Source organism: Candida albicans, chromosome 2 (genome assembly GCF_000182965.3).
Source record: "Candida albicans SC5314 chromosome 2, complete sequence".
In the NCBI taxonomy this organism is placed as follows: Eukaryota; Fungi; Ascomycota; class Pichiomycetes; order Serinales; family Debaryomycetaceae; genus Candida; species Candida albicans.
In genome coordinates, this window is record NC_032090.1 from 1282758 (window position 1) to 1299441 (window position 16684).

Consider the following 16684-nt stretch of genomic DNA (forward strand, 5'->3'; position numbering starts at 1 on the left):
TTTTGGATTCACTAAACAATTCTTATTGGGAAACTTATTGTTATCTCCAAATGTTACCTCTTCGTTCAAAACATGATACCGAGTCCCAAACAGATTGTTTTATTGTTGTTGAAACGATTCGGAGTTTTGTAGTAGTCAAACCGCGGAAAGAATAGGAGAACTCCCCTTTCACATTTCAATTTATCTGCATGTCTATATTGATGCATAACCGATATATATATGTTGGTTATTTTTAGATCTGGATTTCATTTCATTATATGTCTCTGGCCCCAGAAGAATCTTTTGACTATCAAAACTGTTTCAAGTGCAAATTCTATCTAAAATTAAAACAAAAGGGTTAATTATAATTAATATGAAACCTTATATTGAAGTAATGATATGGCACTTGCATCGTATGACCTTGTATTCTCCCTGCATTGCGGTATAAAAAAAACCCAAATAACTCGAGTTACTTTATGAAAACGCAAGTATGTAAGTGGAATTTTATGATTGGAGGAGAAATCCTGCTCGGTGTAGCACGGAGTCATTCACTGTGAATACTAAGCACAACCTCTTTGTTTTTAAACAAGATTGGACACTTTGACACTTTTACTGTAGATTGATTGATAGTACTGAAGAAAGAGAGGCAAATTTGACGTCAATCATAGATAAATACTATTTAAAGTTTTTAATCTCGAAAACCGTAAAAATAAAAGAATAAAAACGAGCAAACTAACTTAGATGTTGAATAGAAAAGAATTAAAACACGTTCTTCTATGAAATTAAAATCTTCTTTTTCTGTAGGTCAAATTCTTCCTTGACTACCTTTTGGTTCTATTTTCTCTCTTTTTTTTAACACACACGCATATTCTTGCTTTACTCAAGTTACATTCATCAATCAAAGAGTGTGAAAGGGTACTAATAGTCAAAAGCAAAATCATCTGAGGATTGTGCTGAGTTTAGAACACACTTGTGATTGCTGCCCACATTGAAATTAACTGATTTTGTATCTCAAACACAGACGCAACTACACTGAGACATTTCATTTTTTTTTTACAACCGCATACTACCACAGAGAACACATCCACACATTGAGTTCTGAGATTTCATTTTTGTTGAACAATCGATTAATACCTAGAAATCACTTTAGAACTTCCATCCATAGCAATCATAGAATTCCCTCAAAGCGATTTTATTTCTTTAAACAATAGACTTTTAGGTGTTATCAAAGGGATTTTCTTTGTTGAGAGGAATATACGAACATTTAGAATTTGCGAGTAAAACAACCTTTTTTGTATGTTTATTTGGTAAGTCAAATTTGTTAATTGATTAGAAAAAGGGGCAATAAATCAACAAGGTACAGACGGAACAGAAGTATTAACAACACCATTATTATCACCCCCTCTCGCATAAAAAGAAATAACATTAAATTATCTTCAGTTACAATTAAAGCAGAATAATATAATCTGATAAAAATTCAAACAAGTGTTCAAAGAACAAAACCGCACGCACCAAGACAGTAAAAAGAAGGAAAAAAAAAATTCAAACAAGAAATTGTGCAGATTTTCCAAACTCAGAAAAAAGAACCCGATTCGAGTGTTCCAAGTATTTTTGTTTCAGTATAAGAATTTTCGTTGTTTTCTCTTTACCCAACAGCAAGTGTTTGAAAATTTCATATTGAAATAAGAAATAAAAAAAATCGAAACTAACTAAATATAAATATACACTTCCCACTGGAATTTATCTTACCACACATCATTATATATTTGTTCAAGTGGAATTTTATTTGCAAAAAGAAAAGAGCGGAACTACGTTGGCATTTATTAAAGGAAGGTTGTTCTTTGTTTCAAGAATCAATTTTGTGCAATTTATATTTTCATTTAGAGGTTCAACCCGATTGTTTTCCCTTAATTTCCTTTCAAGCAAATTTTTGCTTTTTTTCTAGTTGAGTCTGGAATTCAAACAACAAATTTTTTTTTTTGGTTTTTTGTGTTCTAATAGAATCCATTGAGTTTAAGTCCTGTTGGAACTGCTTGATATATTGTTGTTCTTTTTTATTTTTATTTTTTTTTATTAAATTTAGAAACAAAATCAACAACTCACGGTTTTTTTTTTTCAAAAACACATAAAAAGAATCAATACACTCTTTTTCAAAAAGATTGGAAATCTTGCTAACACTCGTTTCTTAGTTAAACTATCCATCCTCCCACCCACCTCGAGATAGTTACACTAGTCAGTCGTTTTTTCACACCTTTTTTTATACACAGTAGCAAACTGATCTAAACACAAGGGTTGAAGCCACGAGATTATAAAGTTAACGAGAAAAAAAAAAGAAAACCTAGTATAATTTCCAAACATTTTTATTTTCAGTTTTTTTTTTTTTTTGGTTTTCACATTTTCACATTTTTATTCTTTTATAAGTCATATCCCATAGTCTTATATTCTTTGGTAAACTGGTTCATAAGATGTATCAACAACCAATGCACTTTAATATGCGTCGATCTATGGACATACCGCCACCTTTACATTTATCAAATCAATCTGACAACGAGATTCCAAGTCAATATACTCCGATTACACCATTTGACATAAGTTATGGCCAATCTATGATACCATCCAACTTGTTGATGAACTCACCATATTTCACACCACCTCCAACGGCAAGTCAATACTTCCCTCCCCAGTATTCCCGAAACAGTTCTCGCACTGGTTCTCAATCGTCGTCACCGCGAGGTACACATTCAAAATTGCGCTTAAACGGTAATAAAGGAATAAATAATAACCATCAACACGATAATACCAGAAAAATGCATTATATATCCTCGATGGGTAATGGTAATCCAAAGAGCGCAGTGTCTATGAATCAAATGGCTGATCAACCAAGTTGCTCGAGAACGGTGATTTTCAAAAATATATCTGAAAACGTGTCGATGCACGAGTTTTTGGATGCAATAGATTTTGGCCCCATAGAATATTGTAAAATTTTTTCCAAACCAACACCAAGACTCACTAAGGAAAAGTATCCTGAATCTCCTGATAGCATGCAAATATGCTACGTTTCGTTCAGCAATTACAAAATTGCATTGGCCTTCTCCTCTAAGTATACACAAGACACCAATCTTATGGAGGGATTAAAAGAAAAATTGAAAAACTCAACCTACTTGAAAATTCAGTTGAATGATACACAAGGGAAGCACAAATCTACTTCCTATTCCAATCAAGATTATTTAAAGTTGAAGACGCTCAATTATATTTTGGAGTTTAATGCAACAAGATGTTTAACTATTTCGTTTAGTGCAGCCCATGAGATTCCAGAAAATGTCGAAACTGATTCCGCTCATGAGAGTATTAAATCCTCAATATTGAATCATTGTGAAAAATTTGGCCAAGTTGAAGATTTTGTATTTGACATAAAAAGCAGTAAGGACATTTGTGGTAAGGTTGTGGTACATTTTTGCTCGATCGACTCTGCAATCAAAGCTTATGAGAATTTGTCAAAGAGAATAAATCAAAACTCACGTTATGATCGTAAGGAAAATAGCCATAGCGACACAACTAATGCTTCTTCCACTAAGAGTTTTAATAGTTTGAATGATATCAGGTTTTCAGGGGTAGAGTTTGGTAAAGATCGTTGTGACAAGAACGCCGTATATTCAGAAAGACCCGTCTTATATTCTTCATCATCGAAAAATCATATTCAATGCATTCCAGAAGATGAAGAGACAGGCACAGAAGATCAATCGAAAGACGTTTCGAATTTGAAAGAATTTATCACCTCTCCTGAGATTGAAAGAGTTCCTGGTACGTTAAACATTGCTGACCCAATAAGCCCAAATTCCTCGGATGTCGATGGAGGATCACCAATGAAGTCTCCAATAGTTAATGGCGAGAGTGGTTTAGAGTCCCCAAGCTTAAGCAATGCTGATTACTCTGTGGCTTCATTCAGTCCAAGATTCCATTCTTCATTTCCTCAACCTCCTTATTTACCAGGAAACTCCATGATGACAAACTCTAACGTATCACTTGTGTCATTGCCTGGACCTGATCCACAAGCTTTTGGCAACAGATCAATATATTTAGGGAATTTGCATCCAAGTACTACTATAGAAGAAATCGCCAATAACGTTAGAGCCGGCGGCTTAGTTGAGTCAATTAATTACCGACCAGAGAAACGAGTTTGTTTCATTACTTTTATTGACCCAAATATAGCTTACAAGTTCTTTATGAGTCACCAGGTATTACATCAATTAGTTATTCATGGCTATGAAGTCACTGTTGGATGGGCAAATCAACCTAGTGGACCATTACCACGTGACATTGGAGTCGCTGTCAGTTCAGGTGCAACAAGAAATGTATATATTGGGATCAAAACTGCTAATAGTAGTGCTCTTGATTCGTCTGAGAAAGTAACAAAAATTCCATTACCATCAGAAAAAGAATTGCGGGAAGATTTTGGCAAGTTTGGTCCTTTGGAACAAATCAATTTCATTCACAATAGGGAAAGTGGGTTTATGAATTTTTTGCGTATTGCAGATGCAATCAAAGTTGTTTCCATTTTTGAACATGGTGTTGCCATTAGCATGAAACGATTAAAAAGAGTTTTTAAACTGGAAGAGGAAGCTGAAAAGTTCTATAATAGGTACAAAACTTATAAAGTTAGTTTTGCTAAAGATAGATGTGGTAATCCGCCAAAGTTTTCATTTAAGAAACGAAGTACCGATCATCCAAACATGTACCAACAGTATGACCATCATTCAACTTCTAGTCTCAGACATCTGCGAGGTAACCAAGAGTCTCATTCCAGCGACAAAAATAGTACAAATGAATATAACAAGGAAGTGATTGCACAAGAGGCAGCAATGGTTTTTGGTATTGTGAGCAAAACTAATGCAGATAGCCAGGGAAATACATCTACTGAATTGTCAGATGTACCAGAAACTAAAGAAGAAGATGGTGAAGTACATGAGTATGCAGCACCAAAAAGTACCAATACTCAAAATGGAGAAAACACCGATAAAGGTAATAAACTGGAGGATATCAAAGAACAAAAAACAGAACGGAATGGTGATCATAACAAAGATAGAGAAGAAGAAAATAATGACGAGGAGGAAGATGATGAAGATGAAGATGACGACGACGATTATGACGATGTATCTATAATCATTGGATCTGATGACACTGCATCATTTAACAATAGTTTCAATAAGGAAACAAAAGGAGAACATAAATCATCAAGGTCAAGACCACGATACCAAAAAATATATCATAATAGTTATTCTGAGCCAACATTCAGAAGAAGTTCTTCAAATTTGTCAATAAATGGTTCTATGAATTACAGCCAAGGACCATATATGCAGCCACAACCTGTTTATTTTTTGCCACATCTTAGTCGTAACAATTCTTCATCTAGCTTTATGTCTAGTAACATGTACGGTCCACCAGGTAATGCCCCACCACCTCATCCTTACTTTGTTTCACCTCCCCAATTTATACCCCAACCCCAAGTTTGTTATCCTCCAATGATGCAGGTCCCAAGTGGACAGGCAAACAATCCTTATTCAAGCTCTGGGTCTCAGGTTATGGCACAATATTTGGCCAAATCTCAACAGGATAACATGATGTATGGAATGATACCTAATAATGGTGATACGTTTGATAACTCATTTGATGATAATGGCCTGTACGCAAGCAGACGAAGTGCAGGTTCTTTTCGTCGTGGATATAAAAAATGATCAAGCATTATAGTAGAATTATATATGTATGCGCACCCATATATATAAAAGGTTAGTTTGTTTTTATGAAAGTTTATAAGAATTTAGAATCTAGTTAATAGGTATAAAGAAATAAAAAATTAGATCGAATATATACGTAAAAAAAACTACAGACTAGCATGATCTGCTATGTAATTGTAGCGATATCCTAATATCATTGTTTAGTTTTCAAACAATAGTTGTCAGGGTTTAATGGATTGTATGAATGACAAATACTAGTTTTGCGTCCCATTGGTACGCATTTTGACTTCTTTCAAGTTTAACAACTGTATGAAATGGAATTACTATGTGTAAATACAAATCTATTTAAATAATCGATTTTATTCAGGTATTGTCAATCCAATAGATGCATACGTTCCTAGTATGGTGGCAGTAATTGAAAAAACAATTCCAATTTTAATTAACAATCCTTCTAACTTACCGACACTTGATCTATTTAACTTTAAATAAAACAATAATGGCAACGTCAAGCATACTGTATAACATATGGCACTCCCTAAAAATGCCACTAATTTGCCAAATGAAGTTAATAATAATGCACTTATTAATAACACACAACAAAATAACAATCTACTAAACACTCGTGTTGGTCCATAAGTATCAGTTAATTTCCCATTTTCATCCAATTTAACGTATTTTGCAGTGATACCAAAAATATTCTCATAGGAAGTGATGATTGGTTTTGTGACTAATGGTAATTTTGAAATTGGTAAGATACCCATTAAGATACATAATATTGAATTTATGATTGGGGGATAATTTGGATTTTGCATGATACTTTTCACAATTGAATCGTCAACCATTAAGCCATACATTAAATAACCAGTGGCACCAATGGAAAAGTCTAAAAGATAGGTGACAAGAAATGAAATATTACTCGACTTGGTAAATTTGAAAGGATGTCTCATATCTCGATATAATTCTGGAAATACTGGATGACCACCCCAGGGAGCCATAAATATCCCCAAACTAAACAATAAATTTATGGGGTTCGGTGGTAATAAAGTAGTTGTTGCAGGTATCAACAAAGAACCTGGAGATGTGTCAACGAGGAACCCACATATAAACACTGAGAGTATTATCCCCACTGTTGAAATTATTCCCAATAGACTGAAAATTGATAACATACTTAATGGCAATAAGGATAACACAAATACCACGGCAACAATAATTGCTTTGAGGGCAGGCACATGAGGCCAAACAATAGTAAAGCTATCAGCAAACAATATGATTAACGTCAAGGAAGCACCAAACAAATCAATAACAAAAAATAAGGTGACCAAGTACAGGAAATATTTGCCACCATATGCATAAGCAATATCTCCATAAGTCATTAATTCTTGATGTCGATACAATATTTTCCCTAGATATTTAGCCGTTGTATTTGTTAAAAATGCCGATACAACAAGCAACAACGAACCAAATAACCAACCTGACATTTTAAACCCAAGTGGTAAAGATAACATTCCAATTCCAATTAACGTATTTATTGAATTAAATATAGTCTGTGCTGCTGTAGAATTCCCAGTAATTAGACTAAATGAATGTCTTTTGGTCGATACTCGTGATAAAGTTGGTAATAATTCGCTGGTTTCATCGAATACCGAATTATTTGACCAGTCAATAGGAGGCGGTAATGGGAAATCCATGTGCTCAGTTTGGTTGTTACTGTTGTTGTCCGAGCGTATTGAGTTGTCATCACTACTTATAAATGCTTCGTTATCTTCATGTAAAGGTCTTGATGGTATTTGTGGTGGAGATTCCATATATTCACCTCCTTGCTCCATAAATGAAGTTCCAATATATTGCTGGGCCCTCGAGTATGACGATGCAAAATTGTTTATAGAATTGGGACCACCATAATCCATAAACGATCGGCGTCGCTGTTTAGGTGCACTAGGAGGGTCTGTAAGATCAGGCAGGGGCATTCTGGTCCAATAGTTTCAGGTCTTGTCTTGTAATTAAAACTGACAAAAAAAATAAATAAATAAATAAATAATTATGAATAATAACCCCCAACAATATACAATGAAAACTCGTTGATGATTACTTTTGAAATTGTAATATTAAAAAAAAGACACAGAAAAATGTCGAGCTTATTAGTTGGAAAACAGCTTTGGTGAATAGATTTAATTTGATGGTTCAAGAATTTTTCAAGGTAGTGTAAGATGAATATAAAATTTGTTTTTGTTGTTATTCCTTTTCAGTGCTTAGTCTCGTGACACTTAACCAGAAATACACGACTGTTGGTGACCCTAATAATTTGAGTTTATAAATGTATTCTTCGATAGATCAACTTAACTTTAAACGAAAACAATTTTAAACTAGTTTCTTGGCGGTGCCACTCTAAGAGTACAACTGGCCATAATACTATAAAAAAATTGCTGGCTTGCTAAAGGGTACAAAAAGCTAGCCTTGAATCGTAAGCTGTTTATTGTTAGACCCCAGGCTTAGCCGTGCCTTTGTTTAAGAGCCTTGTTTCTACGAGTAATTGTTATTTCGGAAAACCCTTAGGTTTACAAGTTCATATATATCGATTTTTCTTCTATATGCTTTTATAAAATCAAGTGTCAGTTGCAAGGACAAGTTCAAACCTACCTGGATATACTCGTACTTGCTTACGCATTATACCTGTACTAACTTTTAAGTTGTGTTGTGGTCAACTCGTCGGTTATTTTTTTAAAGAAAACGGAGATAACCTCCATGGATAAGGATGTGACAATATTGTAACGCTAAAAATTCAGTGAGACTGGGAATCGGATGAGGCCAAGATCTTAACCTAAAAATGGGATGCGCTTTTTGATGGGGGGTGGGGGGAGTGTTTTTAACGATTCTTGATATCTTGATAATAATGATATTTATAATAACAATACGATATAATTCAATGGTGCTAGTAATAATAACAATGACATGGGGAGATGACGAGTGCTTATTACAATTAGATTACTTGTCAACATTTTATTTTATACTTATTATCTATTAAACACTTGACGCGTCAATAAAGTTGTATTATCTTACGATATTTCATATCTGGAATTAATGAAAACAAAAGTGAATGAAATTTAAGATCCCATTTGTAATTCCTCGTTTCCCAAAAATTTTGTACTTTCCCTAACTACATGATATATAATTGTTAACAAAACAGAAATAAACTTAAAATTATTTAAATTTTAGTATATCAAAATAGGTATTAATACAAAATATAATATTGGGGGTTTGAAAAACCCAATCAAATATTTCATAGTAGACCAATAAATCAATTAATCGAACTCTTGAAAGCGTTTGTATCACCATATTTTTGATTTATTTCTGTTCTACCACACATAATTCTTTAATACCTTGTTTATTTTCCGGCTAAGAAAAATCTTGAGGAGTTAAGGGTCAGGGGAATCAAACTTATATTAGCTTAAACTCGTCAGTTTATTCTTCGTTTTCTTCGTTGGCTGTATTCTATTTTCTATTTTCTTTTCTCTTCTGTGAAATTTCTTACCTGAATGTTTCCCGTCTTAATATCAAACAAGACTTTACCAATAGCTCCGTATTTAAAATATTGGCTGAGTGAGAAAGGAGAATAAAATAATAATATAAGAAAACAACACTTCTGTAGACTAATGTACCTATATGCAAAAGAAGATGGGCCCCGCCTTGGAGGTCAGATGAAATGCTAGCTCATGCAAGTTGTTGCAAGTGATCATACAGAGAAAAACCCTTATGTTCTCTTTACTTTCCTTTCTTGTTTATGTTATTGTGCAACTTTCGATTAGTCCACTCCCCGTTTATTGTGTGTTGTTTCATTTCCCGTAAAGACTACGGTGGAAATTACGGAAATGTTGTAAAACTTGTCAGTATAGTTATTAGTACACTAATTAGTATTTGAGAAATGTTGATTAAATCACCAATTTCATACGGTTTCCCAGGAAACGGACTTTGAATTAAGAGTGCATTTTTGCAAACAGGCTTACTCCCAACAAAACAATAAAAAAAAACACCTCATTATTATAATAATGGTGACAACCCTTGCAGGTTACTGCTTGAACTTGCAATAGTTGAAATTTACTGTATTTGTAGTTCATTGAAAAAATTTATATCAACGCTTCGCCTCTTTCAAAGTTAACACGTTATTATTCTTTCCTTTTCTACCAATTTCTTTTTGTATTCATTTAGTTTGAGAAAAGAACAGGTAGGTGGAAATATATTTGATAAGAGAATAACGGATCTATTCAACTCGCTGAACTTTATTTTTTGAAAAAATTCTAATTTTTTCACGATTGAAATTGAGTTGTGTTGAGAGACAGTTTCTTTTTTTTTTTCGCAGCCATTGTTATGGAGTTACTCTTCCAAAATAAAGATGCATTGCAGGGAACAATTCACAAGACAAGAAACGACAGGCAAACTTCTATTATCAATACTTTAAAAGTTGAACAAGAAATGAAAAATATACGAGCTAACTAAACTAGTAAAGAAAAATTCATTGACCAACAAAAGAGTATATTCCAACCAATATAGTTTTTGTACGATGTTTTATAATACTCATATTACAATTGTAATATAATTACGTGAAATCTAAAAGACAACAAGAGCGAAATTAATCCAAATAAAATAAAAATTACCAAAATCAAAACAACAGAAAGACATATGCGAGTATTATGAATTGTTTTATATTTTATCTGATAGGAATAAGATGTTTTTAATTATGTCACCCAAAAAAAAATGGATATCCGATAAGAATTGAAATACTAGCCACGATACAAATTGAATGGACGGGAATAGTGTTTGCAATGAATCTTAGTTTACCCGAAATCTGTGTTTTTTCAATAACCTACTTCAAACTAAACTGAAATCGTACCATGATTTTGGTGAAACTTTAATCTTTTTTTATTCTTCCCTTACTAATATTATTTCAAGCAAACCCTCAATCTTCAATGAAAAATTCTTGTTTGAACATTGCACTTAAAAGATGCTAAGAAATAAAATAGAACTTTGAAAAGATCAACAAAAACACTAATTGACAATTGTTGGTCTTTATTGGGTTGGTAATGGAACACAGGAGAACCAAGAAAAAAGCACACTATTGACAATGAAAAAAAATTTTCACATATCATGTCAACAATGAGATTATAATTCAGTTTGATAATTTCTTTTCAGGTTTATTATTTTCTTGTCACTAAGATTATTAAACTTATCATAGTTATTATTTAATGGTTTCAAAAAATATTTTAATATATTTGTTAAGGTGCTGGGAGGAATTTGTCAGCCATATCATATTATTATTATTATTATATTATTTTAAAGCTTTTATTATTATTTTCCATTATCATTATTATCAATTTAGTTTTGCTCTTTCATCTTGTTTCTTTAGTTTTTACTTTTCTTAGTTTTTGTGTAAGTAAAGTCTGTTTATTTTTTGATGTCATTTTCAACACGAAAAAGTTTTTTATTGTTTTTTGGGGTTGCACGATTCTTTTTCTATTGTTTGATTTTTGCAATTTTCTATTCCCTTTCTTTGCTTTGCTTTTTTGCTCTTATTTCGATTTACGCCCTCCAATTTCCTAAAGATTACAAAAAATCACAATCTTTTATAGTCTTAAACTTTCAAGGGAACAAAATATAAATAATATTTGCTTCTAGGCCTGATTAGAATATGATTTCCGATTATTATTATATTCAAATATTCAAGAATAATTATTTTAATCATTACTTATATTTCTCCTATTACCCAGATGAGAAACAAGAAATACACCACTACTACCAATAACAACAACAATAATAATAATCACCCTTTTAATAAAAAATGGGTAAAAATTCTAAACAATTGACTACGAGATAAAACTGTTAATAATATTTTTATTTTATTAGTCAAGAGTTTTGACGTATAAAATCTAAACAATTTCTCCCCCCCCCTCCTTCCGTTATCCCCCTCTTTTTCTTTTTCAATTTTCCACTTTTTAAGAGAATAATTTTGGCATCATATTTAGACGCAGTTATTTTCAGCGAATTTCAAGTATACTCTTATATTGGTTTTAGGTTTTATTAAATAATAAAAGAGCTCTATGATTTCAATTTAGTTCCAATACAAAACAAGATAATATACTCAAAACATTTACATCAAAATAATAAACGAAAGAAAACGGAGATTCCATATTATTTATTGTCATATTCATTTTATAAACTAGAGTATTCTGAAATACCTCATACACACACCAAACAATACAAAAATAGGTTGAATAGAATACGAGTAATTGAAGAAACCAAAACTGTTGTGAAATAAAAATAACAATTAATAAACACCAGAAGTTTCCTTAATTATTTAAGAAGTAAAAAAAAAAAAGAAAAATACAGTAGTTCATATTACAGAAGTTTACGTTCCTAATATTTGCAGTTACTACAATCTTCCTAAATAACTTACAAGTTTATTTTTAACTAGAGTTATTTATTTCAACTACTATACTTTTAAGATCACCATAGTGTTAAATCTTACTTGTTTTCCGTTGAATTTTCCTTGATTTGGAGATTCCCTAAAAATCAAAAGTGAATAAAAGAAAAGGGAATCTATATCACTGATCTTTCTTGATTCATTAATAGATAGTATAATATTTTGAGTAAGTATCTTTACTGAATTTGGTTTTCTTTTTAATTGTGTCTGCTATTAGTTTGTCACTCGATACTATTGTTATCTGTTGATTTTGTACATTCTTGTTGGTTCCTCACAGTAATAAATAGGAGCTACCCCCAAAATCATTTATTTATTAATAATTTGCTTCAAACTATTAATCTCGTTATAAGTATATTCACATATTTTATAAATGAATGGTATTATGACGACATCGAGTCATTCAAACTTTTATAATCAGGATTTAGTTGGGGCACCATCAAGCTCAGATCACATTCCTGGTCCTTCATCTCAGGACCAACCCACTAATAATAATTCTCCTCAACATCACCATCAGCATGACCAATCTCAAACCACTCATCAAAACCACCCATTAAACCAACCCATTCACCACCATCCTACTCAGCAAAATCAGCTGGAGTCACAACAGTCAAGACAATCACATCATTTGCAGCAACAGCAACAACAACAACAACAGCAGCAGCAGAATCAACATAACCAACAAAACTTAGCTTCATCTTCTACAAGTTATGAAATGCCTTCGATATATCAACAATTTACAGGCTCTTACCAACAAACACGAGTACCAAAGAACTTTCTATTGGAAAATGCAAACTACTACACATTACAACCAGGATTTCCTCTTGTTCAGGCAGCTGATTATTATAGTACTCCAACAACCACCTCTGCCAATGATTATCAAAACTCGACGATAAATCTGATAATTAGCCCATCATTCCAAATGGGTTCAGTTTCAACACCTGATACTCAAAATTCAAGCATTCGGAGCAAGCAACAACAGCAACACTCATATCAGCAACAACAACCACAGCAGTTGCTGCAATCACAGCATCAACTGCAAGTTCCAGATATATTTTATACTCAAGGCGGTACAATTGGAGGTTATGTCACGACAAAACAACAACAAAAAGAGTTTTCAAGAAAAACCAGTGGAGATCAAACACTTGTTCCCCAAACCAATTCTAAATTACAACAACAAATTTCGGAGACTTCATATCTGCAGCAGCAGCAGCAACAACAATCACCACCAACACCTCAAAAACAGCAGCAACAGCAACATTATCAGCATCAAACAACTCAACCTTATGGTGGTACAGGCTTTATGTTGTATTCTCAAACTGGAGGTCCATCTTCATCACCAGTGGCTGGTAATATCTCAATACCAACAACGATTGCTACTACTGGTCAGCCAAATTCTCAGTTTCAGTTCACTTATGGATCGCCTCAACAAGGATCTTCATCAAAAACTAATCAAATGTATTTATATCAAAGACAGCAGCAACAACAGCAACAGCATCAACAACCGCAATCACAACAAATGTCTCAAATATCACAATTGTCTCAACAAATACCACCTCAAGGTTCGAGTAAAAATATCCTGATCAATTCCACTCCGACAAAATCAAGAGCGTCATCAATCACCACCCGTAGTGGACGTCAATCCAGATCTACTTCAATCAGTAGTTTTATACCTCAACCTGATTACCCAGAACGTGTAATTCGACCAAAAGTTGCCACAACAAGATGGGATGATGAAAATACCAATTGTTATCAAGTTCGAGCACGAAATATTTTAGTTTCTCGTCGTGAAGATACCAATTATATTAATGGCACAAAATTATTGAATGTCATTGGTATGACACGAGGTAAACGAGATGGAATACTAAAGACGGAAAAGATTAAAAATGTGGTTAAAGTTGGATCAATGAATTTGAAGGGGGTTTGGATTCCTTTTGATCGAGCATATGAAATTGCTAGAAATGAAGGTGTTGATAGTTTATTATACCCTTTATTTGTCAAAAATATAAAGCAATACTTTTTAACCAAGGGTCACAAATTGAAGAGTGAAGATGACGAGCAAGAGATTTTAGAAGAAGGTATGACAAGACAAAGAGAAGAAGTAAGGAGAGAAGGAAGGTCAAATGGGGTTGGTGATTTCCACAATGAAGAAGAAGAAGAGATTGTGGGAATACAAGAAGATGCAGGTCCTAACACTGCTGAAAATGATGTTCCTGGCGATGACGAAGAAGAAGAAGACGACGATGATGATGATGATGATGACGAGGAAGAAGGCGAACAAGATGACGAAGAAGAAGAGGATGGGTCTTCAACTTCGATGTCAAGTAGTAAGAATTCAGAATCCAAATTATTGGAAACACGTGACGTGATTAAAAGTATTGTTGAAGAAGGTGATTCAACTACAGGTAATGTTTCAGAAGTTAAATATGTTCATGAATATCTTGAAAGATCTCCACAATCAACTGCCATAAAGGAAGAAGACCTTTACTATGGTTCATCTCATAATACACCTCTAACTGTTCACAAAACATTATGATAAACAACTACAACAAAGAAAGTTTACATTTTTCAAAGGCCAATTTTCTTCAAATATTCTGGTTTATATTTATTTTATTTTTATTCATTGTTAGGTTTATTTATTTATTTATTTATATATGTATTTACTTAATCATATTCATTTATTTTTGTTATTATTTGTAAATCATAAGCCAATAAATCAATAGCTAAGAGAGTTATTAACTATAGGAGGAATAATCAGATGCACAGTTTTATAGAGTTATACAATAGTTTGTTTTATGCATTATTTTTTCACAATACTATTAATTATTCTGTGATTTAACAAATGTCCCTCTTAATTTCTGTTGTTCTTCAATGCTTTCAAATAATCCTTTGAATGTACCTTTACCAAACCCATTATGATGATGTCTTTGAATTATTTCAATAAATAATGTAGGACGATCATGTAATGGTTTAGAAAATATTTGTAATAGATAATTACATTTATTATTCCTTTTCCTTTTTGATTTAGGTTTTGGTTTAGGTTTTGGTTTTGTTGATGGATCATAATCAATCAATATATTTAATGATCTCAAGGTATCAAAATCTTCATATAACTTAATCCCATCGTTGTTCAATCTTTGCTTTAAATTGTTATAATAGTTCTCCGAAGTATGATTGAATTCGACTCCTCGTTGCATTAATGCCATTACTGTTTCTATTATATTGTTTGTTCGGAATGCAATATGTTGAATTCCGGGACCACCATTAAAATCATTAAACTCTTCAATTTGGCCTTTCATAATTGATTTAACTGGTTCATTAATTGGCATTTTGATTTGTCCATTACTCGAAGACATAACAATGGATCTTAATGCTGTGAACCCAGTAGATATATCATCTTCATCAACTGACCAATATTTATGAAATCCAAACATATCAGCATATAATTTTGCTTGTTCCATCATTTGATTCCAACTATAATTTTCAACACAATGGTCCAATACTGTTAAATTAACTGGAGGCATCATATTTAATTGAACTTGATAATAATCGGCCAATGGATATATTGGTTGAGAGAATCCAGGTAGGAAAGGTCCAGTATAATTGATGTTTTCTATCAATGTATGCTGTATATCAGAATTAGGTATACTAATAGTCGCCAATTTAACTACCCCATTTTCATCAGATATTATTTTTGGTAATCTTATTATCCCACTACCAGCTTTAATGGCTCGATTGAATATTGTATCAACATCATTTACATTGAATGCTATATCCATAACCCCTTCAGCGTGTAATTTCAAGAATTTCTGAATTAATGTACATTCCATCATATCATTATAAATTTCTTCTGAATTATTTATGGTTTGAACAATGAAATTACTAACTTTGACCATTGATTCTTGATAATCATCTGATCTTATAATATTATTATAAAATTGTTTACCAAATTTAAGATAATCTGATTTAAATGACAAACTTTCGATTCTGCTATTAACAAAATCAAATATTAAATCATCAGTAGTTAATTTAAAATTTTCTAAAAAATATTCATGATTAATATTTCGAAATTTATTTAAATCATTTTGCAAAAATGGGAATTTTAAAACATTATCATCATCAATGGTTTCCAAAGTGTTGATAATTTCTAATGTAATTGATCCATTTTGCATAACATGTGCACCTATTAATTTAGATCCTGTTTCTAACCCTTTATAGGCAACTTCTTTAAACCCCATTGCAAGTTGTAAATATTTTGACATTTGTTTAGCATTTGAACTACAAATTTTTAAGGAATGGAAATTTATAAACCCATCATAAGGAAATTTGGTATTGGGAAATTTATCTTGTAATAATTCTTCAGTAGTAAAATCCATTAAAGGATAATCTTGATAATCTAAAGGGAAAAATGGCAATTCAGTAGTTAATATGAAATCCAAGTTAGTGGCATCAATAGTTGATTCTGATGGACATAGTGTAACTGTTTGATCAAAATCATTAGCAT

The 16684-nt window shown here is 32.3% G+C and overlaps 4 protein-coding genes across 4 annotated transcripts; 2 read left to right on the plus strand and 2 right to left on the minus strand. All coding sequences in view use genetic code 12, as the record gives it.

Moving 5' to 3' along the window:
* Positions 1-2444: 2444 nt before the first annotated feature.
* Positions 2445-5711, plus strand: CAALFM_C206320WA (uncharacterized protein; the record flags this gene model as incomplete). Its single annotated transcript, XM_706395.1, has 1 exon — positions 2445-5711. The coding sequence occupies one exon, from the start codon at positions 2445-2447 to the stop codon at positions 5709-5711; it is 3267 nt and encodes a 1088-aa protein (XP_711487.1).
* A 359-nt stretch (positions 5712-6070) lies between these two features.
* AVT1 (Avt1p) lies at positions 6071-7678 on the minus strand (the record flags this gene model as incomplete). The annotated part of the gene is made up of 1 exon (XM_706396.1): positions 6071-7678. The coding sequence occupies one exon, from the start codon at positions 7676-7678 to the stop codon at positions 6071-6073; it is 1608 nt and encodes a 535-aa protein (XP_711488.1).
* A 4875-nt stretch (positions 7679-12553) lies between these two features.
* On the plus strand, positions 12554-14716 carry EFH1 (KilA-N domain-containing transcriptional regulator EFH1; the record flags this gene model as incomplete). The annotated part of the gene is made up of 1 exon (XM_706397.1): positions 12554-14716. The coding sequence occupies one exon, from the start codon at positions 12554-12556 to the stop codon at positions 14714-14716; it is 2163 nt and encodes a 720-aa protein (XP_711489.1).
* A 283-nt stretch (positions 14717-14999) lies between these two features.
* CAALFM_C206350CA (uncharacterized protein) lies at positions 15000-16442 on the minus strand (the record flags this gene model as incomplete). Its single annotated transcript, XM_706398.2, has 1 exon — positions 15000-16442. One exon carries the CDS (start codon positions 16440-16442, stop codon positions 15000-15002), a length of 1443 nt encoding a protein of 480 aa, XP_711490.2.
* Between the last annotated feature and the right edge of the window lie 242 nt (positions 16443-16684).